We start from the raw sequence: 27202 nt of genomic DNA, 5'->3' as shown, positions 1-27202 counted from the left end.
GCCCCTTTTCGTTTCTCGGCTCCCTCGCCTCCGGGCCTTGCGGAGAAGCACGCGCGGGGGGTGGGGTGGGGGTGGGGGGAGCTGCGCAGTGGCGCGCCTGCGCGTGAAGACCGCGAGGGCTCGGCGTTGCTCCCGCCGCGCTGCCTCGCGCGCGCCAATCGGGCACCGCCCCGCAGCGTCGCGCCGTCGCGGCCCGAGCGCGCCGTGCGTGCCTGCGTGCGTCCGTCCGCTCGTGCGTGCGTGCGTGCGTGCTTGCGCTCGGCGGCGGCGGCGGCGGCGGCGGCGGCGGTAGCGCAGCGTCCCCTGCCCCGAATGAAAGGGACGGTCCTGGCGAACGAGCGGCCGTGAGCGACCGGCGGCGACGGGGGGGCGGGGCCGTGCCCGAGCTGCTCCTCTCCCCGGCGCCCCACCCGCCGCACGGGTGAGTGACTGACTGACTGACCGGACCGACCGGCCGCCTCGTTGCCCGCCCAATCGCCTCTCCGCCGCGCGCCCCAGGGGAGGCACGGCGCCCCCGGCCCGCCCGGGAGCCCGCCCTGCCCTGCCCGCCCTCCCCTCCGGCCGCCGGTCCCTGGGCCTCAGCGCGACGCCCGCCCCCGGCGACGGAGGGTCCCGGCGCCTAGCGCTGCCCCCTCAGGGGGCGCCCCCGGTGCCGCCGCCCGCCCCCCTTCCTTCCCCCCCCGCCCGAGCCGGCGGCGGCCGCTCGCTCCGCCCGCCTCGGCCCGCTCCCTCCTTCCCTGGAGGATCCGCCCCCCCTTGTCTCCGAGCCCCGCTTCCCCTAAAATTCGGTGAGGAATGGGGGGATCGCCCCACCACGTCCCCCCGCGCTCCCTCGGTAGGCCGTCTGCCACGGGGGGGCCGGGGCCCGCCGGTGCCAGCGGCCGGGCCCGGGGCGGGTCGCGGCGGCCCCCGCCCGGAGCGATGCCGCGCCGGGGCCCCCGGCCCCCCGGGAGGCGAGCGGCGGCGGTGGTGCCGCTATCGGCTCATCTCCCGCTCCCCGTGGGAGTGCGTAAACTTTCCTGAAGATGGGTCTGTGCTGCCGGTCAGGTCTTCCTCCGCCAAGGCGCTTTTTGTGTGATTTTTAGTTACCTGCTCCGTTCTTATTGTTTAGACTTTCCAGGGTTGGGCCTCCCCCCGCCTTTGCCCCCTTTTGGTTTCTTTTTTTTTTTTTAAGGAAGTTGCGTGGATAAGTTCGTACCCTACTTTTTGTAGCGATTGTATGATGCTCTGTGGACGTAACTCTGGGATAAAGATTTCCATGGGACTTGTGACTTTGGGTTCTTAACCACAGGCACCTCCAGGATACCTCCCTTCTCCCGAGCTTCACCCCCCAATTCTCCAAAATAACACCCCCAGTAAAGGGTGACTGACCCTAGAAAGTAGAAAGCTCTTGAAAGTTTCTTGCAAAGAGAATCTGGTATCTCTAGTGAGCATCGTGAAAAATTTGTCGCAAATATTTTCTGTAGCTTTTCCTGAGAGCCCAGACCACTTCAGCATGCTTACTGAAATGTTACAAAGCTTGTAGCTCTTGTAGGTTTTCCATGGGTGCCTGAAATTTTCTTCGTGGACAAATATAAATCGTAATTTTTAAAAATATAACTTTGTAATCATGCAGGCCAGACAGCAAAGCAAACTTTACATGAGAAAGTGTAGCATATAGGGCACTGTCCTTTGTTGGAGATACAAGTGGGGCCTTAACTCCTGTAAACAGGCGGTAGCTCTTGAAACATATTTGGGCAATTAATAAAAATTAGAATCCAGGTTACTTTCCGTTCTTTGGTGCTGAACAATGTCTCGTACACTGAAAGAGTCCTTTGCCTGAGAGTCGTTGAACTCGCACTCTTCTTTTGCGTTTGAAAATCTGTTGTCTGGAACTCAGTAAAGCAGCATGTAAGCCATCTGAGTCTGTACAACATGCTGCTTTAAAGATAAAATAAAGGTGCTGTTAGGGGAAGCACCATGTTGAATACCTTAGTGGACATTAAGAAACATGAATGCGAATGAACCAAATTTTTGAATGAAAAATCATTGAATGAGTTTCTTCTTTTGTGATTTTAGGGTAGATGTAATTTTCCATTTTTAGACCAAGCCTTTGGAAAACGTATCTATATGTAATAAATAATCTGTGTTTTGTAGTATGTGTCCCATTTTGGTGGAGATAGCGCATCATCTCCTAATCAGTGATTCCATAGTACTTCGCTTTCTGTGATCCAATCTATCAGACTTCCTCTGACAAAGCTGACAAGCAAGATTTCTGTCAACAGTATGTTTAAATGCTTTTTTCGAGTCAGTCATTAGATTTTTAAACATGGAAAACAGAAATATTGAGCTGGTTTTAAGTTGCATTATTTTTCTTATTCCACTGAAATGTAGCTTGATACTTGGCAAACTGGATTTGTTGGTTTTGGGTGATTTAACTTGAGAAATGAAAATAGAATTTTAAGTGTTTGCGTTCAGAATTCTGGGTCTGTGGTATAGCTGTGTAACTTGGTTAATCTTCTTCAGAAAATGAGTGTATTTAAATGGACAGGATAAGAGGTGCATTTTGGCACAAAGAAAAGCGATCCCTGGGTAGCGTTTTCTCACATTTATGAGAAAGCAAACATAACTTAGGGAGAGGTCTACAGATGAAATGCTTCTGAAATATTTCCCATGCTCAGTGTTTTTTTTTTTTCTGCAGTCTTTAGAAATATATAAATAGTGTTAATGCCTAGTGATAATGGAAAACACAAATGCAAAGAACGCAGTATTGGAAAGACAACTTTTAGATATCCTTGTAAAATGCTTTCAGAGTAATTTAATCTGATGGTGAAAAGAATGTTTCTTTTCTGGCATACCCTAATGCTTTTTGGTTTGTTTGCATTTTGAATAATTTTTCAAGTGTTAAATTATTTATAATTGAACAAGTATTCCAAAACATAGTATTTGCTCATTTTTTTTGTTGTTGTTATAACATCAACATCCAGGCATCATCAAGTAAATATTGGCATTATTTTTAGCTTCACTACGAGCTTTAAAGAACGAAAATCTAATTATGCCAAAGTACTTCAAGAAGTTAGGTTATGTCATGTTCTAGTGTTGCTGTGATGACGTGCCTTCTCGTGTCTGAGTGCACTGTGAGAAAATTCTTTATAATCTTGTTTCTTGGAAAGTTACTATTTTTATAAATTAATGAAGAGAGCCACTTAAGAAGTTTTTGTGTTCTATAAATTATTTGCATTTTCTAAAATATGAATTTGCTTGCTAAATTGAAGGATACCTATTTTTTATAGTTGTAATTCTTATTCCTGTAAGTCAGTAGAACCTGCGTTGCGTGTTCAAGGAAATCCTTGATCTTCCTTTTAAGAACTGCTGTCATTGCTGTCAATATAGTGATAATACAATCTGAATATGGAATGAAATGAAACAGGTAGACCCAAATGAATGTGTGTATATGAAATTATTTATGTCAAAGCAGAACTTCTTGCATTTAAAATTATTTTGTTAATATAATTCTAACCCATCACCGTGTGACTTATATTGAACTATTGAATGTGACCTGACAAAAAGGAATCTTTGATATTATTTCCTACTTGTCTTTTGTAGGTCTGTTTCATGTTCCCAAATCTTTTAAGTTTAAAAAACTATAAAAAATAAAACTTGAAAATCTGTGTATCTTTCCTTCAGAAATCATTCCTTCCTTCTACTCAGAAGGGATTACAGAATAGTCTTGTTTTGTTTTTTCTTTAGAAGAATACAGTATAGTAATTCTTTTGTGTTTAACACTTAAGAACTCTCTATTGCCACTGAAAAAGGGTGTGACTAGTTTATCCAGATTGGCATATTTTTTTGTGCAAATCAGCAAGATCTGAACTGATTTCCAGTTATAAAAGAAAGCAAATGAAGCTGTTGATAAAGCAAAGGCAGCAGATACAGGACAGACACCTTTTGATGCAGGCGTTTTGTAGTAAACATTGCAAGACAAACAGTGAAAACTCAGTCTGTGAAAATCTGTTGAAACAGAAGAGTGAGACTCTAAAATGATTGTGTTTTAGTAGTAGTATACGCTGACAGAAACTTAATGACATTCCTCTGCTTTTGATTAGAAAAATAGCGAGTGATACGAGTATTACAAGAGTCTGACAGCACAGAGAAGTAGGCAGGTTCGCCTATGCAAATTTCAAAAAAGAGTCATGCATTTTCCTGCGATCGCCATTGTAGCACAGTCCAGATGCATTACAGCTCTGCTGTTCTTATGGCTGGATTTTATATTTTTTTTCTGACAGAAATATCAGACTGTATGGTGGCTTGTCTTACTTAGATGAGTCTAACGTAGACAAAGGCTGAGGAGTCTGCTTTTCTTGCAGTTGGGGCAAGTCTGACAGTAATCTGCTCAAATCTCCGAAGTAAAAAGCTGTGAGCAAGGCTCTTTGAAGGGGACGATATTTTCTTTCTTGAGAGATGTAGAAACAAATGCACGCAAACTGCTTAATAGTGGGCCAAGAAGCACGTACGCTTGTTAGGCATTTTCACTTTTGAACTTGCAGTGCCTGCCTGATGAGGGGATTGGGACCTCAGTGTTGTGTGTTAAAATGCATTGCTGGTAACACCTGAAAAGTTTGAGATTCATGTTGAGTTTAATTTTAAGTGACTTTTCTTAGATGAGGATGGCAGCCCTCGTGTGCTTACTGAAAACTAGTATGGTTCTGCTAAATTAACTCTGGGTCTTGAAACGGCTTCCACTGCAGGGCGTTAGTCATATACAGATCCTTCTAAAATTTTGTTCCTAATGCTGTTTGACTAGCCACAGTGTATCTGTGAAATACCTAAAATGGTAACATTTTATCTTCTCATCTCTACCCTCAGCTAAGGGTAGTTGCTCATCTGCTGCACTACTTTGTGAGCTTTTATACTCAAAATCTGTTCTGGATGCTATGCTGGATGCTAAGGGTTTTCTTTTCTGAAGACGTTCAGTAGCATGAATTTTAACGCGTGTGCAGGTAGCGCATTTTCTACAAGTTCTTTTGCTGTAATAAATAACTATAAGAATGGGACTAAAGATTTGCAGTAACTTTTTCATCTAATGATTGCTGTGCTTGTTGTATTTTCCATTTATTTCTTCTTTCCCCCATAAGTTTTTTATTAGTATCCAAAGTTTTATATCAATGTTCAAACTTTTTTTGCCTAAAGAACTGAATCCTGCTTGCTGATACAATTTCATAAAAAGTTGGCAAAACACTGCCTCTGTTGGCTGTGTGTTTCTTTGGATTTATCATAGTAGCGTAAAGAAAAGGGTAAAAAGTGACATCATTTTCAGGAAACCAATATTATATTTATAAAACTGTAAGTTAAATTGCCTTTTGTTGATGTTAATGTGCTGTTGCACCTTTTTTTCCTGTAGCATTGAGAGGATTGAAGTGGCATTCTAAGGTCATTTAAAATCATGACAAGCTCAGTTGGACAGAAAAAAGTCTCTTCAAGACAAAGGAAGTGTGGTTTTTGTAGATCTAATAAAGATAATGAATGTGGACAATTATTGATGTCAGAAAACCAGAAGGTGGCAGCACATCACAAATGTATGGTAAGTAACCCATAGGAAAAAGGAAAGGAATGTGGTGAGCTACTAAAAGACTGCAAACAAATGAAAAATTCAACCAGCTGTGGCATTGGCACAAATGATTAATCACTGTAATTTGAAATTTTTGTGGGTTTCATATATATAAATCTTCTGTATCTCTATCACTTATGCCCTTAAAACTTAACAAAACTTATTTCTTTTTATGATTTTAGCTGTTCTCATCTGCACTGGTATCTTCACACACTGATAATGAGAGTCTTGGTGGATTCTCTATTGAAGATATTCAGAAAGAAATAAAGAGAGGCACTAAACTGGTAAGTCTCTATTTTTGGCTGTTGAAAATAGAAGACAATATTCTCTTACCGTCTCTAAAGTTTACCATGAAGTTGTTCAGTGTATTATGTATATGTTTGGGGTTTTTTTTTAAAGTGCTACCTTTGTGTGAGCTCTAAGGTAACGGACAACTTATAGAAGGTGATGTTGAATTAAAATTGGTCTCAGACTTATGAAAAGAAAACCTCAGTAGATATGATTGTACTTACCTTGAAATTAAATGTATATGTCAGTTAACCAATCCTTGAAGTGTTTTTAGGAAAGGATAAGAAGTAGTTTGTTTATTTCAGTCAAGTTCTGCTCTTGTGTGAACATGTTGTTTTAAGAATTGTAGATTAATAATGGAATTATTTAAAAATAAATCCAGAATTATTTTCACAATCACTTTTTTCCTCATTGGCAAATGTAGGTGGTTGTAGCAGATATGCATTCTTTCCAAGCAAATTTGAAAACTCATTTACAGAATATGCCCATTTTTGGTTTTGATGGGCTGCATATAAACAATAGCATTTCCTAAATTTGTGTTTCTAATCTAGTAATTTCTATTTAATATTTTCTGTTAGATTTCAGAAAGAAACCCACATTCTAGGGACCTGGCGAGGGTATTATTGTGCCTTTACCAGTATTTGGTTTTGCTGCCAAAATCTGGTTTTAAATATCAAAGGTACTTTTATTGTTTCCTTTTATATTGATTTAATGGATGATTCTGTGAATATAGCTGTCTTATGAGCTATGTGGGTACAGTAGTGATTACAGCTCTACCAAATGCATGAGAATTGAGCAGCAATGAGTTTTTTAATTCCCAAGAAGCTGCTTTTTTTTTTTTACTTAAAACTAGTTGTTTTCCATTTGGGGAAATGAGTACGGCTTTTTAAAAATATTTTTAACACATGATCAATTCACTCCTCACACTAAAAATTTTCAGCGTAGTTATTTAAAGCACTCTTACGTATATACCAGTTCTTGGACTACCGAGAGTAGTCCGAAGTATTACTGTAGAACTACAATTATATACTAATAGTCTAATATTTCATCCAGTGTTTCACTTGAATCTTTTCCAACGCAGGGAACTTTATTTGCTCTAATTAGCTGAAGCAGAAAGAAGCAACTATTCGCAAGTCATTCACGTTGTGATTAGGAATTTCCAAAGAACATGGTAGTAAATGGAACTACAGATCATAAAGAAACTTTTTGATTCTTGGGTCTCTCAAATGTGTTTTGAAGGTTTTGTTTTATGTCATTGGTGGTTTCTGTTGTTCTGCTTCTGAATCTCTTTATGTTCCTTCACTGATGCAAGAGCTGAATATATTCTTGGAGCTTCCTATCTGTACGTACCAGGCATTTTGTTCAGCATTTTGCAGAAAACCTGGATCTGGTTAACCTAGGAGATTCATAGTCCTCAGAGGTTTCCCATTTGGAGAGAATTTACAAGATAATTTTAGGCCTTAATTTAGGTGCCTCTGTCTGTAGCTGTCAGAAAGCCACAGCTCTGAATCACTCTGGAGGAATCTGTCTGTCTTCATTGACTTCTATAGGAAGCTTAAAGCAAAATGTTTACAGTTAGCCCAAATACTCTTCTAAGGTCTCCTTTCTGTTCCAGCCTGTTCTTCTATGTGGGAACACACTGGGCAAAAATATCTCAGCGTGGTGCACTGTGTTAAGTAATTATATTGATAGCTTGGACTAAATTTGTCTGCGGACAGATTTTACGTAGTTGCCCTGTGTCGGGAGGTGCTGCTGCTGACCAGGTATGCGCTGAAAATTGAGGCCTGTTCAGTACTGAAGTGATATGACTGACATGTAGAGCCTTTCTGAGGGTAATATATTTCTGTCTGAGAAATGTTTGTAGGTTCAAACCTTAATAGGCTAGTCATAAAAACTTGTGAAATCTAAACATTTGGGAGTACAAGCCACTGATATCATTATTATTTCTGTTAGATGTGCATGGGAGGATTGTTTTTCTTAAAGAGCTTGCCTATTTTGCAACTTGTCAGACTTTGCGTATCCCTGATGTAACTTGGGAATTAGTTAATCTGTTGACAGTGACCATTTGGACAGGAGGACTTGTAGCAATGGAATAAATATTTTATTACTGTCAGGAAACATAGACCAATAAGTCAGTATAAAAATTCCTGTGGTCTGTTTTGTTCATACAGATACATCATGGTGTTAATAAAAATAAAATTTTCTTTTAGTCATTTCTGGCTTTAAAAATCCTGAAGTAAGGACTAAAATTGATTGGATAGATATAATTTAAACCTAGGCTTTTATAAAGAGCTTCTATAAAGAGCCATTATTATATATCAAACCATAACGTATAACAAATTTATGAGATAATACACCCATACAAATTGGATAACAGCTAGGGAGCAGTATATAACTATACCATTTCAGAGCTTGCAGAGGAGTAAATGGAGATGATCCAAGGCTTTGACATTTTTACTGTTCAGTTAACTTTGTTAAAATTGAAAAACAGGATGGTGATACATAACTTTGAGATATTTATTTGGTATATTTGAGACTAACAAGGACTCGACTGAGCTAGCGTGGTGGGCAGAAAGCATATTCCACAGATACGTGTAAGGAGTATTCCTGTTGCACACTTATGCTTGTGGATTTGGAATTGATCTTTTGCGGGCGTGCGCCATGCGCAGGATACAAACAAAAAGCTCTGGTTGTCTTGTGAGGGGAGTTTAATGGGAAATTCTGAGATTTGGGGGCAATATTACGTCAGTAGAAAATAATAGGGAGAAAAATATTGTTATAATATTAATTGCGTCCTTTCCTAACACAGTATGAGAAGGGCAGTGAACAATTTAGAAGCATGGCAGTTGATATATCCTAAACAATGATGAGTCTAATAGAAGAAGAATTAGTTATTGGGAAAGAAGAGTAAAGTGACAGGCTCCAGTTTAGCCTTTTCTGCAGTATAAATATAAAAATCAAAATCTAGTATAATTGAAATATATTCATTGCATTTAACAAATATTTCACTAACTAGTGTTTTTGGAAATGACTTAAGGAAATAACTATAGAAAAAAGGTAAAGTTAGCTGCTGAGGCTAATTGAGGCTGATGCAGATCATCAGTATTTCTAACTCTGCAAGATTCATTTGCAAACAGGTGTCTTTTTTTTTTATTCCCTCCTACCTTCATAACGTAATTCAGAATTAAGCAGGTGCAATTTATGATTTTAACTTTTCTGAAATGGTTGGTACAAACAGGCTAGCTTTGGGAGTGGCATATTTAGGGGAATAGCTGTGTCTCCTTCAATACGCGCGTGATGTTCCACAAAAGTAAATTACTTATTTTCTTTGTTGAACTGATAATCAACATGTCGTGGTTATTGTATTGTGTAATTGCAACAATTTCTCCTTGATTTTAAAATAAATTATGAAAAAAACCTGAGAGCAGGAAGAGTAATGCCAAGTGCATAACTCCATTTATTTTGTCACCAAGAATGGTAACTATATTATTTTTCAACTCAGAAATACTACGTCAACAGTAACATGAATTATGCTTTCTTTTTCTTTACAGATGTGCTCTTTATGCCATTGTCCTGGAGCGACCATTGGCTGTGATGTGAAAACATGTCACAAGACATATCACTACTACTGTGCTTTGCATGATAAAGCTCAGATAAGAGAGAAACCTTCACAAGGCATTTACATGTAACTATTACTTATTTGCTATGTTTATTTCTGTATTTATATTTCACATTCTTTGTTTAAAAAGAAAAACTTTCGGAATCTAAACAAAACTGTTGCAAAAAAATCTATTATTATGATTGTGGCATTCAAAATAGTTATGTGCTAGAAAAGCGTATTTTCACTGCAAAATTTGTATATCAGTGAGTCTTACAAGTGGGAGAAAAATGTACTGGCATTTAAATTTAAAAGATGAGTAAATAATCTGTGAATCGTGACTGACTTGACAGTTTTCAACTACTTTGTTTATAGGATTTTATGTCGAAAACACAAGAAAACTACGCATAACTCTGAAGGTAAAATTATTCAATATAAATTTTTCCCATTGTAGAAAGATACTTTGGTTAAATTTAATTTTTTTGGAGAATATAAATGTTTTCAGTAAAAATTAAAGCTACTTTTTTTTTGAGAAACAATGCATTCAGAAGCCCATCTGATTTCTGTATTTTCTCTAAAAATTATTGGTTGAGGTAGAGAAAAACCCAAAACATAAATTTTAGGATGTTTGAAAGATTTGATGTTTTGTCAAAACAGTTTGGGTAGAAGTAATGCGTTCCCTTCTGGGAAGAGCTGGCTTATATTTGTAGTTAAATATTTACAATATTAACATATAAAATATTTTGTCAGGTAACAGCTGATTTTTGTTATTGCTAATGTTCCTAAATATCCACTATTTTTTAAACTATTAAATAGAATTTAACTCTTCAGCAAAGAGGGACCCAATAGTAAATGAAAAGGTTTGTAATCAGATCACTTTGAGATAAATTTGAGTAACTTTGATAAACAGAAAAACCCTGTATTGCAGCATTACATTCATAAAAGCTGTGCATCTTTGCAGAGGAGAGTAGTGACATACAGGAGGGGTGATATGCCACAAACGTTGATAAATTGTGTGGTCTGTTAAAATTCCAAACTAGTTGTGCTGTTGTGTATTTATGCAGGTATTTTTCCATTTTCCTTTTTTCTACTGTATCTGAATTTGGGTAGGCAAACAGTTTACTTTTTGCATTACTTTCAACGGAAATGTCAATAGATTTTAACTAATGCAGAGTTCGTGACTCTTTATTTAGTGAAGATCCAATTTCATAAATTACTTCAGTCTCTTTCTGCCAGATGTGTTTTTTTTTTTTAAGGTAATATACTACTTTTTGTGGTACAGGTAGTAGATACATTAATGGTAAGGTTTGAATGTTACTTCAGTATTCTGAAAGATACTGAAGGCAGTAGAAAAAAACAAATCAGTTTGTTTCTTCTTTTTGTATTTAAGTACTTATTGTCATGTGCTTTGTCTAAAACACTCTCTGATTTTGCTACTGGTATGTTTAAACAAGAAAAGCAGTATATAGGTTATGTTAATTCTCCAAAGAGGCAGGGCCACATTATCTTGTAGTTTGGCGCTTTGTTTCTTTGTTTTGGGGTTTGTTTTGCTTGTTAGCAGAAACAGAATGTGAAAGACATTTGAGACCAGAGAGAGATTAATGTCTTTAACTGATAGTTAAACATAGTATTTTACTTATTCACAAATGGCTCGGTGTTTGATGTCTATTGAAAAATGCCTCCAATTCTGCATGGAGCCCACTGCCAATTGATGACTTTTTTTCTGCCTGGAATTCTGTGCAGGATCTGAGCTTGTTCTGTTTTCTAAAGAGTGTTCAGAAACCATTCTCTCCAATCCTACAATGTCATTCTCTAACAGAAAAGGCTTTTAAATTTTATATGGACATATTTGAGAAGACATGGGAAAAATTACTACAGAAGCATAATGGTTTTTTTCTTAAACATTGACGATGACAGTTTATTAAAACATTAAACTAGACTCATCCAAAGAGACTCTCAGATTGAGGGTATGAGAAGGAGGAATAAGCAACATCTTTCAGAAAAACTGAGCCAAAGAACCAATAGTATCTCATTTAGTATTTAACTTTGCACTCTTTTTTTGGTTTAAAATATTTAGTTCTGTTATGCTTTACACTTCTAAAAATATGCATAGCTATATTTCACTTTTTTTTTTGTTTCATATTTGACTGAAATTTTACCCAGTGCTCTTTTCCAAAGAATGTGTTCTCTTTTTAGTCCATACAGTTTAGGGAACTATACACATAGCATGTTATTACTTACAGTTGTGGATTTGATAATGCCAGAAGCTGGGGCTCTTTTGTGATAGGCCTCCTTTAAATCAAAGAAAGTAAAAATACATACTTGTGTAAATGTATTGTGTACAGTCTTGTGGAAATGACTTACAACTTACAGCGTTGTATAGCAATGGTATTTCGGTACATTGAAAATTAATTAGCCTTAGAAGGCAGAAATACACAGGGTGGTTTTCAGACTTCAAGCAGGGCCATTGGAGGGTTTGATTCTTCATATTGAAATGCTAAAATTTGCTCAGTGAAATGGTAACTGGAAGATACTGGACGGTGAGATTAAGCTTTGTATTGGTTTATTTCTTGATAAAAATGTAAATATCAAAGTGGAATTTAAATATGAAAAAATGGTGGGGTGTGAAACCAGAAAAGACTTGCAGAGGAGAGCGAATAGACTAGCTAGGGATAGTAGATGCTAACATAGCAGCTTTGGTTTTTTTCTCTTGTTTTTCTTTAATTTTTGTGAATCCTTCCTCTCAGCAGTGTTTTCATAACAGAATAGTTAAAGTTCATCTGTGGTTATGTCACTCAGTGTAGGTGCACAGAGGCATTATCAGTCCTTTTTAATGGAAACTTATTACTCCTGCTCTGCGATGCTGGTTGATTCCCCTACCCCACTCCGCCTTGGTCAGTGTAGAACATCTGGGTTTTTATCCTTTGTTCTCTGTATCCAGATTTAACTGTTGCAGTACAAATATTTTTATTATGTCACTTCTATTAGTGGATGTTGGAAGAGGTTTTTAAGAGTGTTTGGTTTGGTGCGGTCCACAACAGTTTATTTTCTATATGCAGTACTGCTGCATAATAGTGAGGTTTCTCCTTCCCATCCCTAGAAAATAGATGCTTCTGAGGGCATACTTTTCCAAGTCTGAGAACTGGTGAATGTACGTTTTGTTAGAAGGTCTAGTTTAAAAAGGCTATCTGTTAACCATTTAATAAGTTAAAGAAAATTTCTTGAGGCTGCATGGAAATGTGGTTGAAGGACTTATGTTGAAATTAAAGTTAAGTTAGTTATTGCTGTCATGAAGTTCAAGTGGAGTGAGAATTCATCCGACTAAGTATCTCCCTACTCATCAAGACAAAATTAATGAGCGATGGGCGTTAATTTTCCTTTAATTTACAGGAGATGCTGAACTACCTTCTGTTTTCTTTGAATATAAAAATATAAAACATGGCAGCAAAGTATTGTGCTCTTAAATTCGTTATCTGTTTTAACAGATTGTTGGGTTTGTCTGTTTATCTGTATGTGCTAGCCTCCATGTGACACAGAATAGGGGAATTGCATTTCTCCTGTATTTCCTTTGTGTGCGTATTTCGGAGTGATTCTTCTGTGCTGTGTTGCCACTAATTGGCAAAAGGGCGGTAGAAGTGAGGTACTGTCACACTTTGTACTAGGCTGTGGGGTCAACAGACGTGAAGACACCTGCACAGAGGAGTAGACCAGGTTACTGAAAGCTTCATGTCCAGACTTCTGTCTTGCTGGTTACAAATCAAACAAAATAATCTGACCTGATTCAAGTAATAGTTTAATTCATGCTTTAGGCAAGCTGTCTAAGTTTTCAATACCTAATAGGTTATAGGAATCAGTGCCAGTGCTTTCAAACTATCACAGCTAACTATTGGTTGAATTACTGTTCAGTTTGATAGAATTGCATTTATTCTTTTTTAAGAATAGAGTATTGTTGTACTAAGGTTTTGGAACTGTTTGTTGGAATTTATGCCAATATACTGGAAACAATTGTTGAAAAATGTAAAATCTGGTATCATTCAGTTCCCTGCAGGTGGGACTGCCCTGGCCCCTGTACTGAATTTAAAACATTCAGCTGATCAGGAATAGTTTAATATAAACTAAGATAAGAATGTAATTTCATTCTTCTGTTATGTAGAAATAAAACAAATAATAATGGAGACATCCATGTGACTATCTATTGTTAATGTTCAAAACATTAACAATAATACTAATAATAATGATAATGCTTGGGGACTGTGGGTTCACAAAATAAAGCGTCCATAATTCCTATTGTAGCTGTACTCGAGGCCTCAGGGAATTATGTTTCCACAATGGAAATAAGTACATTCCCTGCCTCAGCATCCTTTTCGTCTTACTCTAAAGATCAGACATGAAATTTGTGCTTCTCATACTGCCCAGTAAGTCAAGTTAGGAGACCTATTTAGAGATGCTGCAATCTCTATCAACCCGAGTACTTTTTCAAAGCACTGTGCAAGCCAGAGGCTGGCAGGAAAAACATGCAAAACTTTTTGGCGTTATGGTTAGGTAACATCCTGATTCATCTTTGGGTTCCTTAGTCGGTGTTCGTTCTTAGCTGCATTTTCTGGAACACTGTTCCCAGCATAAGCTTGCCTACCATTGCATGCATTAATGCAGTCGGGTATGAAAGTTTCCGTAACGTTGCAGTTGGCTGTTGTTTCAGTTCTGCTGGTGGATGGTTACAAATTCTTCCTAGGCTCTGCTAACTCAGCCTTCTTGTTGTCTGTCTTGCGGAGAGTGCTGCACTGAACGTGGCATCAAACGTATACGTGGTGTTACGGCAAAAACAGTTGGTCTGGGCAGTCAGTTAGCTACCTCCTCTGCAGCCGTTATAGACTAGCGAGGTATTTTGCAGAAGCGTCACAATGGTGTTTTCTTATGGAAAAACACACAACGAATGGAAGAGGAAAGAACGTAAAAATAATGTGGTGAATGGTTTGTCATATCTGAAGGGCTGTCCTGTGATGTTTACATTATAATTATGTTTACATTATAATTACATTATACAAATAGACGCTTGTTAGCTAACTCATACTTAAATCATTAACTTTAAATCATTAACTTTATTATACCAGTTGTCATAAGCTTTATGATTTTGCAGATAAGCTGAGTGTATTGTTGGTCTTGGTCTTTGCCAACAATTGTTTGCTTGAAAAATAATTTTTATTGTATGGTTATGAAGGACTGTTATTAATTTTCTATGTTAAATGTACTTAATTAAAGAAATAGTTTCAAGTGCTTCATAACATAGATACTATTCAGTCAAAAATAGCTTTTGGATAAGAGTAATCAGTTCCTTGAGGTATCTAGTACTTTTGGAAAACACATTAGTGATGGGACCTAAGGGATAATTTAATTATTTTCCTCTCCACTCTTACTTTCTCCAGTTTAGATATGTTCCAAGTAACTTAGTCTTTTTCCATTTAAAACAAAGAAACAAACAAAAAAACAAACCCACAAAAAGAAACTCAGAACAAACAAAAACCCCCAAAAATTGTATTCAGCATTTTGTCATTAATTTCACATCATTTGCCAGTAAAAGCTACTATTATTTATGATTGGATTACCCAATTCCTGTTATTGACTACTGAGCCAATAAGGTGTTCAGGGTTTTTTGGCATTTCTTATCAATTTAAAATAATTATGTTGCCACATATGGTTCATTGGGTTTCAGCCATATTTTAAGGACATCTTACTTTAACATGCTAAAGTACTTTTTTTTTTTTTCTCTGTGATATTCTGTTTCTCTTCTAAAAACCTAGTAAGGTGGATTTTGTTCTTTGTAATTTTTAGAGTTTCTTTTATATCCCAAACACACTGTAAAACTTGAAATACAAATGTGTGATTTCAGATTTACATAACAGTATGTCTAGGCCACTTCCACATGCTACATTTTGGCTTCTTTTTATGTACAGTCCTACATGCAAATATATTTTGCCAGTCAGTTTTGTTTATTATCTTTCTCATACAGACTTAGCCCCGTTTGCTTCTGGCTCACTTAGTCCATTGTTTAAGGTAGTGTAGGAGGTGGATACAGAGAGCCGTATTAGCCTTTATTGCACACATCCTCTTTTTATTTGTTCTTTCACAACCTTTAAATCACTTAATTCTTTTATTACTGGGCTTTAACATAGCTTTTGGAAAAGGGTGATTCCATGAATATTTCAAGCTGATGCAATGTAGAATAGATCAGTGACATCTCAACCTCTTCTCTGCCAAGCCTTATTTTAAACAGCAAAATGTCTTGATCCTTTTTCCTTCTAGTCATGATCAAAGGAGAATTTTTAGATCTCTCTCTGAAGCTGAGTCTCCCTGTTAACAGTTTATGTAATACAGCATTTTGCTCGTCTTCTTTTTGTGGTACTTTGTACTGCTCATGGATTTCTAAAGTGCAAATTTGGGGCTTGTTGTTGCTCATCTCTCCACTCATCTGAATTTACAATATCATGTTCTTAGGTGCTTTTGAAAATGTAGAATGTTTCCTCTTGATTTCTTCCCCCACCCCTCCTTTCTCAGACTGTACTGCGTATTAAGCTTGTTTTTTCAGATATAGCATTTAGGGACATCTGAAGGAAGCTCTTACGATACCTCCTTTGAAGACTTTAGATAAAGTTATGTGGAGAATATTGTGATGATTTTAAAAATCAATGCAGTAACGGGATATGGGATGGGGGGCAGTTGAAGAATATTTAGGGAATCTCAGGGGATTCAGACAATGGGTGATATCCATGATAAAACGTCATCTGGTCAGGGAGGAGTTGAACAACTTTTTGTGTTTTCCTTAGTTCAAGCTGACATGAGAAGTTGGAAACACCCAACCATCAGATGCCAGGGAAACAGGGTAAGCTGGCAGTGGGCTTGAGGGGAGGGATAGGGCACAAACCAAATTGTCTATTAAACAGTAAAGACCATCCAAGGCAGGGGTATTTTAAAGCTGGTTACAATCTCTTTCATCCTGTACTGTTACACTAGTTCATAGCGCTGTGAACAATGAGAGAAACTTTAATGTTTTGAGGTATTGGTCTTGCAGATAGATGTGGTAGAGCAGATCCTCATATCTTGGTGGTGTTAATATGTAGGTACGTGTCTTTTGTAGTAGAAGGCCTAAATCTGCATGGAAATTTATTTTAATGAAGGGGTCGTGTAGCATCTAGATTTCAATGAACTCTGAACTTTTTTGGAAGGACTAGTTTTGAGCACAGAAAAGGGGTTCTTTGAGGAAATCTGTGATTTTTTATTTTTTTTTTAACCTTATGCTGAAACCATCTTTTAAAAATACAGCATTTTTACTTTTCAAATCTTAAATATTCTAATACTCTAATAATTGTACACTAAAAATAGCACTTAAGAGCTTATTTTATAAGGAGGATGTGACATTTCTTATAAAAAGTTGGTTTTCATAATGTGCTTGGTTTTTAGCAATTATGATTCACTTCCCGTTTTGAAGGTGTGATGTGTAGAGAGTTCAGGATATGCTTTAATGTTATTTAGAAAATGAAGGTGGACTAAGAGGTAGAAAGCATTATGGTTGACAGACTTGATAAAGAGCTTTGGAAAAAATAAGGAATGCTGGTGGAAGGACTATGTTTTGCTTCATCAAATACAGTAGGGAAATCCATGGAAATGATTTTTTGAAGGAATATTTTTAACTTCTTACTGTTATTTAAAGGATCACAAATTCAGTAGTCACGTTTTCATAAGACTTTTTTTCTAGACTAACCATCTATGATTTCTTTAAATGTAAAAGAGACAAAGATTGACAAATTCCTTTTAATACATTGGTGGAGTGCTCATAAGATGAGCAAGATGAAAGAGAATTCTTTTCTTTGAAAAAGGTTTTTGGTTGTAATAAAATTTGCTATATGCAGTCTGAGGGGTACGATATCTAAATTGCATAATCTTGCTTGGGGAATTTAGCAAGTAATGATAAATGAAAAATAATGTTAGATAGTAAATTCTGAGACTAAAATGTAAAATTTATTGTTTAATTAGATAATCCATGTCATAGTGCATTTTATTTTATTTTTTTTCAGAGTAAAATAAATGGTGCTTTTGTCATCTAATTAGAAAAGACTAGTGTATTTATATTGAAGTACAGGAACGTTGTGGCAGATAGACTGATGTATTTCAGTAGCAATTTGGGAATATCTATATATAGCTGAATAATCTGTCAATTTAAGCCAAAATAATTTGTATTAATCTATTATCAAATTTTTCCCTCTTTCTAACCATACAAGAGTAAAGTTTTGCGGGAATTATGTTTCAGTATAACCTATTGTGATGCATTGGATTAGTTTTGTCCTTCATTAATAAATGTGCAAGAAGCTGCACCTTTCTCAGGGATTAGCAACAGATGCCATAGACTAATCTTAGTAGGATACATTGTACGCAAGGTCTCCGGGCAGTAGTTCAGTTGCCTCCTACTCCGGGTTGATGGGTCTGGAATACGTTCAAGTCTTTGACTTCAGACTTTTGTGCAGTTGAGTCACTGTTAATCATGATGTAGCAATGTGATAAAAGATAAGGAAGACGAGTTCTGGCGAAGCAGCATTTAGTCTCAAAATAAGATGTCCTGCCTGAATACTGATACCACGATAGAATGGCGATGAGTGCCATAGCAATGCCTAAATAATAATGATACCACAACAGTTAAGCAGCCCATTAATGTATAAAGTAGATGTTCCAAATCTTCTGATTAGGATTTCCTTCTGTTTGGGGGCTCACACAGATGTTTGTGGTTTGGGTTTTGAGAAGCAAGTTCTCTAGCGGTGTGCGTGCACGATTCTTTAAACAAGTCTGCTGAAATATCTTTGCAGTTGGAGCAGGGGTGGGTGTTACATATTAAAAGAAAGAAAGATGCTCCTGTGAGCAGCTGATGATCAGGAAAGCTGTTAGCATCTGAAGAGAGCTGGTTATTCAGTATCAGATATAACTTAACTAGATCATGCTGGAAGCAATCTTAGGTTTTCAGAATTGATCTGTATTAACTGTAGAGCTTTGAGTAATCACAAGGACAGTCTGCTAGAATACTGGACTACAGGTCTGTGTAGCATTCAGCAGTTGAGCTGACATTTTCAAAGGAACTTGTCAGATCTCTTGGTATGTCTGTATTAAACTATGTTCTTATATCTTAATGGTCTATAAATACTTTATCTGGGATATTGTCAATGTGGATGATTTTCTGTAAACTGGCAGCTGCTTTTAGCTGTAGATGTAATAATATACCATAACTAAAATAAAATTTTAGATTTGTTTCATGGAGACAAAATACATTTCAGTGTTAAAACTTGACGTTAAAGCCAAAATAGGTGATTTTTTTTTTTCTTAAGTCAAAAAGCTTCAATTAATAAAGCAAGGAGAGAGGTGTTATTTAGAAATACGGGCATAATATCAAGGGCAACTTACATTGGAGTTATGCATCTTAAAAAAATAAATTAAAAGCTTATTTCATGGTTGAAAACATTTTCTGGTTTCAGTGTAGTTTAAATGAGCCTTATTTTCAGGGGAGGTCAATAAATATATCTGAGGATGCATTTTGGTTCTGAAAGTAGAAGTAAGGAATGCTAAACCTTTGTATATTATGTTATAAAAGATGCAAAACTGCGTGATATGTATAAAGAAGTAAAGTTGTTGGGATCTGCAGTTGCATGTTTGTAATAAATGGGAAGAAGTTGCTATTTTTATTTCTGAACAAAATACAGAAAATACAGCTTATGTTTTTTCTTGTCTGGCTTTTTTTTTGTTGTTGTTTGCTTGGTTGGTTTGTTCTGTGTTAAAAAAAAAAAAAAATTTGAGAATGTTTATTTGATGATGTTTTCTAACTTCTGAAGCAGATTTAGAAGAAAGTATCAATGAACACGAGTTGGAGCCTTCACCTCCCAAAGGAAAAAGGAGGGGTCGTAAGGGAAAGCCAAGAAAAACAAATTTAAAAGGGCAATCAGAAGACACTAGATCTACATCCTCACATGGCACAGATGAAATAGAAAGCAGTTCCTATGTAAGCAGTAAATATGCTAAACTTCTTAGAAGGCAGAATTGCATATTTCTTCTCTGCAAATATAATTTTTATTAAAATTTGCATTTGTCTGAGCCTCCAGCTGGTGGCCACAGGCTTTTAAAATTACAACCTTATTTGTAACCCAGCAGTATATTTTAGTAAAATGTTTTTCTTTCAGAGAGACAGGTCTCCCCACAGAAGCAGCCCCAGTGATACAAAACCTAAATGTGGATTCTGTCATGCAGGTGAAGAAGAAAATGAAGCTAGAGGAAAGCTTCATATATTTAATGCCAAAAAGGCTGCAGCACACTATAAGTGCATGGTGAGTAACAGTATTGTTGTTAAACAGTCATTTATGTGAATTTTGTCTGAATTGCTATTTTAGATTTTAATACAGTACCCTCATATGTAATTATGCATGAGTATTGTCTGTGTGCTGATGATCTCTTTAAGCGCTGAAGTGTTGCAAAGTGAGCAATTCATTTATTTTCACTGCGGGCAATATGGATAGAAGTTGGCTACGTGCTAAGAGATGGAATTAGCTCAGGGAGACTCTTTAGCTTATTAAAAATGCTCCCTTAGCGCTTAAATGCATACGCAATATTTAAAAAGGAAAACAGGAAACTGTTTTAACTAAAAGAATCCTCTCCAAAAATAAAATACCTTTAGTCCACGGGCATTCAGACAAAATCTGGGAAGAATCCATGAACTTCATTAATTTTCTGACCAGTGGATTCAGGCTGTGTGACTCAAGTAGAGTGGAACACAGAAGTTCTAGAAAACCCTTGCCTTTAGATGATCACACTTCTAGAACTGTCAGCCTGAAAAGCATCTGCCAATTTCAGTGAACGTGAGCAGATAGTGCTACCTTTCATATAACTCATTCTATGAACGAGGTAGGGATTTGAGTAACAAACCGCAGTGGTTCCTGTTGTACCTCAAAATGGATAAATAGTCCTGGTAATCTGTGGAGTAGTAATTGTTTTCCTGTACCTAGCCTCACTAAACAGAGAGCTAGTGCATGCCAGCAGCCTCGAGTCTTAGTGTTCTTTGCTACTTTGTGTACCTGAGCTTCAGTTTTAAGACAGTTTAAACTGAATATTCCAGGATGATGATAGTAGGGATGGTACTTACATACTCCATTGTCGTGCCTCAGGGCTTTTCAGGTATGTTGACATCAGCTGTGCCGTGAAGCTGAATTGTATGTATGTCCCAGGGAAGGCAGTGGAATATTCCTAAAAAGTTCAGTGGTGTAAATTATGATATTGGCCATTTATTACTTTGTGTTTTCATCATGTCATTATTTCTTTTCTATTCCTTTGTCTTTTAAAATACATATCTCCAAGGCAACAAATGTAATTAAAGCAGTCAGGGCGGTATCAGAAGGGAATACTCATCATACTAATTACTCAGTGTGGCTTTTTTCCCCTGGTTTATTGGTAAAGCACGTGCTGGCTGAGATCACAGAAGGGGATGCTCAATACTCAGTTATTCCTGCACATTAAAAAAATTTCTAATTATGTTGGTGACCTGAAATTATTTTGGCTTGCTTGTTTTACAGTTGTTCTCTTCTGGCACTGTCCAGCTAACAACAACCTCAAGGGCAGAGTTTGGTGATTTTGATATCAAAACTGTACTTCAAGAAATCAAGAGAGGAAAAAGAATGGTATGTATCTGCAGAATGTGATAAACGTGTTAGTGATTCTACTAAGCTCTGCCTCCTTCCTTTTGTGAAACAATCTTTTCTGTCTGTTTCTAAACACGAAATTTAAATGTATTGTTACTTTTGGGACAGGTACCCAGACAGGATACACTTTAAAATTTAGTAGTGTTTGGGCTTGTGGTATTTAGGGTTCTTTATGACAGTGTACATAGTAAATTACTATTAGCCTTTCTGTAACTATAGGATAATAACAGCTTTGGATCCTGTGTTACTAAAAGCACACTGTAAAACTACAGATAAACTTGGAGGATGTGTTCTTGCAGTGGTGTGTTTTCAATTGTTTTGAAGTTTTAATATGAAAACGTATTAAGGCCTCAGAGATGGCGATGTTGGTAAAATGTCAAATTGTATTTTATTAAAATTCAGAATGGTTTAAAGTGGCAAGAAATTCATAGGAGGCAAAAAAGAAAACAAACAGCTCCTAACAATATTGTTCCTTGAAAAAAAAAAGTAATTTAAGAGTCTTCTTATACTAACATACTAACCTCAGTGGCAATAAAATGACCTTGGAAATGCAATAATACGTGCAATCATGTAGCCATTTTCGATGCAATGGACAGGTAAATCCTAGTGTCCGTATTTCAATAGGTTGGTATTATGTATTATGCAGTTTCTGTTTTACAATACCTTTGATTAACTTTTCATTGGAAGGAGGATCTGTCAGAGAAATTACTTTGTTCCAATATGGTAGCCATAAATATGAGGAACACTAAACTGAATACTGAGAGGCAAGAGACTGAACGGCTGAACAGTGCCATTCTCTTCTTTCCCCTGCACAGAAATGCACACTTTGCAGCCAGCCGGGTGCTACTATTGGGTGTGAAATTAAAGCCTGCATAAAAACATACCATTACCACTGTGGAGTAGAAGACAAAGCTAAATACATTGAGAATATGTCACGAGGAATTTATAAGTAAGGACCTATGTAATTCTTGAATCTATAGTGAATGTGTAGATATTTCATGGTGCTTTTTCTGCCTAACTTGTCTAGTCAACTATGTTATTAAAAAAGAGCATTATTTAATTTAAAATGGTATTTTTAAGTAACTGCTGACTTTGTAAGGTGTTTCAGTGACTCTGCTAACTTAAAATTTCAGTAGTAGTGTTGTAATATGAGAAAATTGACTTATATTTTCCTCCTCGATTAATCTGTAATTTATATAGAGGAAACCCTGGATCATTTATGTCATGGTTCCTCCATATTGATACATTTTGTCGCTTATTTTTGGTGTTTTGGACCCCGTAACTTGCTGAACTGCTGGCGTTAGCAACTAGGCTGCAGTTGAGTTGCCAGTGTGGCTGTGCCCACAAGAGGGCATTCTCTGAGCAGTGTAGCGGCGGTTGATGCCAACAAAATTCTGATTAATTCTAGTTTTCTAGTCTTCAACCTTGATTTCTTTCTCAGTTTAACTGATGCTGGACTGAAAACTGTGAACAAGAGTTAGCAATTGACTTGTAGCACATCTCAAAACTGATTGAAAGTCTGGTTTTGATAGATATTTTCAGTAAAAGTCCTCACTGTTTCTTTCACTGTGCTAGACTCTATTGTAAAAACCATAGTGGAAATGATGAAAGAGATGAAGAGGATGAAGAAAGAGAAAGCAAAAGCCGTGGCAAATCAGGCACTGACCATAATGACATTCCTCAGCAGCAGCTCAATGGAAACTAGGTATGGAAGTTACTCCTGACAGATCTGTTACTGAGACTGAAACGCAATATACATTTAACGTAGTTTATTGCAATGAAGTATTTAAATCTAGTGTATGCAGATAAGTATTTTTTATTGGCATACTGTAGAAAAATGGGGAGGATTTGTTGTTTTTTAAATCCAGCTGACTTTGTAACAGTGTAAGAAGGGAGGCCCTCATTTCTATCGCTAAATATAGATGTAATGTCAGAGCTGCTAAATGCTTTTCTGTATGATTTTAAATTTACTGTTGTTTTCATCATTTTTTAAACAGGTTCAAGGGACAGAGTTATAGAACTGGGAATGGCTAAGACATCATAACTACTAATTCTTTTAAATTGTTTTCTAAAATCAGAAAAGGGTTAGTAACTTTTTACTACCCAACTCTGTTAGAAATTTCATTGAACTGCCTGAAACGTTCATGTGTGTGAGCCTTCAGTAAGTGGCAGAGTTTTACATGTCAATATTATGTAGTTTGTAGTCTGCAGTGTCTGGAAAAAATGAAACACTATATAAATGATATGTAATATGTACAGTGTCAAAAGTTAAGGCAGACATTGAAATGAAGTAAGATCTATATTTCTGGACTGAATAAAAACCTTAAGATTTGGAATGTGTAAGTTGTTTAGTGGATTCATGCAATGAGGGAAGGTCTTAGCTAGTTTAATTAACAACATGGACAAGTTCGTGGTGGCAGCAAGCTGGTACTTTGTGAATTTTGCATTTTCCTCATACACAAGTTACGGAGGCTATACATGGGAAAGCTGCTCTCTGTTTTTGCTTGCAAAGCACACAGTAGGAAAGGACTCAGTGTACACCGAAGCACGCTTGAACATTTCAGGTTGTTCCTGTTGTGATCGCTCATTCTGCCCAGCATTGTTTGCGGGAGATTTACTTGAGCAGCTGTTGGTTCTGAGCTGTGAGCTTTAGAACTCATGCCAAAGGGCTGTAGTTCATTCTTTCCCCAACGACCCACCTCTTTCTGTGCCCCTGATTTACAAAGAACACTTCGCTAAGTGTGATTACAACCTTACTATACAAACGTTTGGACTCTGCAGCCCAATCTCTTACTTCAGAGAGTGACAACTCTTAACTCACTATGGAATTTAGCCACCATATCTGACGTCCATACCTCAGGTGTTCTGTGTTGTGTGGAACACTTCATGTTCTGTCCAGAATATGCATAAAGGTCCCATATTCTGTAAGAAGAATGAGGAAACAACCTTTTTTGCTAGATTGGTATTTATTTTTTAATCTTATGACCACTATATGAGAAACTTTGCTTATCATCCTTATTGTTTTAGTGATTATTTTTTCTCTTTCTGTCAAGTCAACAATCACGTCATGGAATTCTACTTGCTAGACTTTGATGTTCCTTTAGGGAATAATCAGATCTAGGCTATACCAAACCTAATGGATCAGTCCTCTGACTGCTTTCAAAACACATTGTCATTTCTAATGGCTACTAGCTTCTTCAATTGGTCTGTTAAAGCACATTCTCAGACTTACTTAAATAAAACCAAAAAGCTGAATCTAGTCCACATGCTTGTCTGTTGCTATCGCATCACCTTATTGTTTGTTTAGGGTTTTGACTTGTTTCACTCTGAACTCCCAACAAAACTTCTGGATTTGAAGGAAGAAAACACGCAAAATACACTGATTTGACTATAAACTGCTACAGTTCTTCTGTGATTGGTATTGCAAAAACAGTTCATTTGTAACATGAGTTTCTGTAGCATTTTTTACTTGTATTTTTAAAAGATTTAACATGTGTCATTTGTCTTCTTATGCATTCCCTTAATGTCTTGAGGGACTCAATTACTGTATATTGGGATTTCTAACATTTTACCTGTTAGAATTCAATCAATTCTGTTTGCTTTCCTGGAGAATAATGCCATTTTGGAAAGAAATATTGCTGTGTACAGAAAATATTCAGTTACTGCTCTAAACATGATGCCATTGATCATTTTTATTTTGTATTTGTAACTTTCAAAATTAAAAGCGTGACTTGAATTGCAATGACAGATCGATTATTTAAATTGTCTGTTAAGGTGTTTTGTTTCTCCTAGAGTATGAACATTTTTCAGCCACTCAGAACAGTTTTAGAATGCAAAATAACATCCTTCCGTGTTTAAATTACTTCTAGGTTTGTGCCTCAGACATGGCCCTCCCATGGAAAAAAGGCACTTTGTTTGCAGCTACTGTATTTTAACTAAGGTTGCATGGGGTAGATCTGCCAGCATACTGATTGTACGAGACTGAGCTCTAATTCATAGTGTGTCAGTTGCTTAGTATAATATTCAGTCCAATAATTCATCTGTCATGAAATAAATTACCCCATTCCATGCCTCAAAGAACCAGAACAGCACTTTACCTTCAGGTAGCAGAAAAGTAAGTGGCTGGTTTACCTGTTACCTCTTTGTGCTGAAATGGCCTGACTAAACTGTCATTAATTCAGAGTTCATGGAAACAAAGTCAAAAGCAAAAATTTTTCCTCAAATTTGTCATAACTGACTGCAACTCATGTATGCTGGGTAAAAGTGCCTTACAATGTAAAAATTGTATTTATATGTTCCCAAGTAGCATCACCTGCTGGGGAGTAATTCTGTCGTGGTGTTAATATTTAGAAGAAATGTACCTCAGCAGTGTATTTACTGTACATCTCTTACATCCTTAATTGTAGTTTTAAAAAGCATGACAATGTATGATAGTATACAACATTTACATCATTTTTTAAAGACAAAATACTGCCATTACTGTCTCTTTATGTGTATTTTAGCTTGGAATTTCAGACAGTCTGTCTGATTTTTTTTTTAATTTTTTTTTTTTTTTTCCTCTGGTAAAGCAATGTAATCTTTGCAAGCATATACTGACGATTATTCTGGAGCATCTACTGCCTTCCCAGAAATGTTAGGAGTAATGAAAGTGCTCTATAGGTGAAATAGGTATGTTTAAATTAGCTAGTTAAATTAATGCAGTCTATTTGTTCCTGAGATTTTTTTTAATAGGCACCTTCTGCTTTCATCTCACAATCAAAACTCATGAATTTAACAAAACTTGTCTTATGAAACTGGTTTCACTTTATTTAAGTTTTTTATTTTATTTTCTGGCCTTTGGGCATTTCTTTTGCTCACAAGTGTAGTGTGTGCTGTTTAAGACACCTGGAACCCTCTGAGAAGGGAGGTTTCTCCCCAGCTCGCTGTATCTCTATATTAACAGATCTCCCCAACTCACTGTATCTCTGTATTAACAGATCTGCGATTGTGCTATACCAAGAAAGGACTGTACCAAGGAAGGACAGGCATCAGAAGGATATTGTTCAAATAACTTGAGGATACAACTGGTGTAATGCCAGAGTCTCAAGGCGTGATCAAACACAGTAGCAGTAAGCTGTGCTATCGCTCCATTTGAAGGAAGGGAGGAAGGCTGGTTCAGTGTCAGCATCAGTGCAGGTAGCTAGGATGAAGTAGATTAGGCGATCAAAGGATCTACTCATACAGCAGGTGTTGATCCACAGGAGGTTCTGTGACAAGGCTCTAGTAGGAGTTACACCTACACTCCACAAAGTCTGATCTTTAGGTACAAAGAGCTGTGCTGATCTAGAATGGTATGATTATACTGAATCTGGCCCTAAAATGTAGTATAAAGGAAGACAGCTTGATTCTTGTTGCCTATATGAAAAATAACTTCGTGCTAAACCAGAGTGAAAGATGAAGAGGTGATAATCTATTTGAAATATCAGACTTATCTGGCAGGTGATAATCAGTGCATTCCAAAAATATTAATATGCTGAATCAGATTGACAAGAAAATTAATCCTCATTAGATGAAATTAATCTTAAAAGAACTGAAAGTACTTTATAGCAAATACTAACTCTTCTTCCGTGTCACCAGAAACAGATTCCACTGTATTAGTGATGGAGGTTAAAAAACAGAACACAGCTCTTGATTTATATACTTGTTGAAGCAGTTTCTATGTATGCATATTTATGCACATTCATTAGCCAGCAGTGACATCTCAACCCTTAAAGAATCCTGGAGAACTCTTGCTTGTCAGAAAGCACTCAGGTTAGGCTAACATTTGCAGCTTTTGCTCTAGCATACATTTACATTAGGTATAAAGACAAGGAATGTATGAAAGAGGGTAAATGCATTCCTATCTACAATGTTATGTATATTTTGTTCCTGTTATATTGGCTTTACTTCCAAAGTTGTAGTTTGCAGTATTAGTTTCTTTTTATTGGTATCCTTGCATATATATATTCAATAAATGAGTTATGAATTTCA

General features: G+C 37.0%; 1 protein-coding gene across 4 annotated transcripts; it reads left to right on the top strand.

Annotated features, from left to right (window-relative positions):
* On the top strand, positions 1-27202 carry PHF6 (PHD finger protein 6). 4 transcript variants are annotated; one of them, XM_075106808.1, is made up of 11 exons: positions 1-421; positions 5381-5560; positions 5770-5871; positions 9427-9560; positions 9849-9892; positions 19343-19506; positions 19685-19828; positions 21068-21172; positions 22009-22142; positions 22769-22898; positions 23191-24935. In XM_075106808.1, exons 2-10 carry the CDS (start codon positions 5423-5425, stop codon positions 22896-22898), a joined length of 1095 nt encoding a protein of 364 aa, XP_074962909.1. In that variant the 5' UTR covers positions 1-421; positions 5381-5422; the 3' UTR covers positions 23191-24935. The 4 variants fall into 4 exon arrangements, with proteins under 4 accessions (XP_074962909.1, XP_074962908.1, XP_074962907.1 ...); XM_075106807.1 differs by having other exon boundaries at positions 106-421; positions 19340-19506; XM_075106806.1 differs by lacking the exon at positions 23191-24935 and adding an exon at positions 26170-27202 and having other exon boundaries at positions 181-421.

This window comes from Phalacrocorax aristotelis, chromosome 11, assembly GCF_949628215.1.
Source record: "Phalacrocorax aristotelis chromosome 11, bGulAri2.1, whole genome shotgun sequence".
In the NCBI taxonomy this organism is placed as follows: Eukaryota; Metazoa; Chordata; class Aves; order Suliformes; family Phalacrocoracidae; genus Phalacrocorax; species Phalacrocorax aristotelis.
This window is presented reverse-complemented; position numbering and strand designations above follow the sequence as displayed.

Excerpts from the sequence above, each read along its gene's own strand:
- PHF6 (XM_075106805.1), top strand. The coding sequence starts at position 5,423 with ATGACAAGCTCAGTTGGACAGAAAAAAGTCTCTTCAAGACAAAGGAAG. Across the intron at positions 19,829-21,067 it reads CAGCACACTATAAGTGCATG|TTGTTCTCTTCTGGCACTGT; the intron begins GTGAGTAACAGT and ends CTTGTTTTACAG. Across the intron at positions 21,173-22,008 it reads TCAAGAGAGGAAAAAGAATG|AAATGCACACTTTGCAGCCA; the intron begins GTATGTATCTGC and ends TCCCCTGCACAG.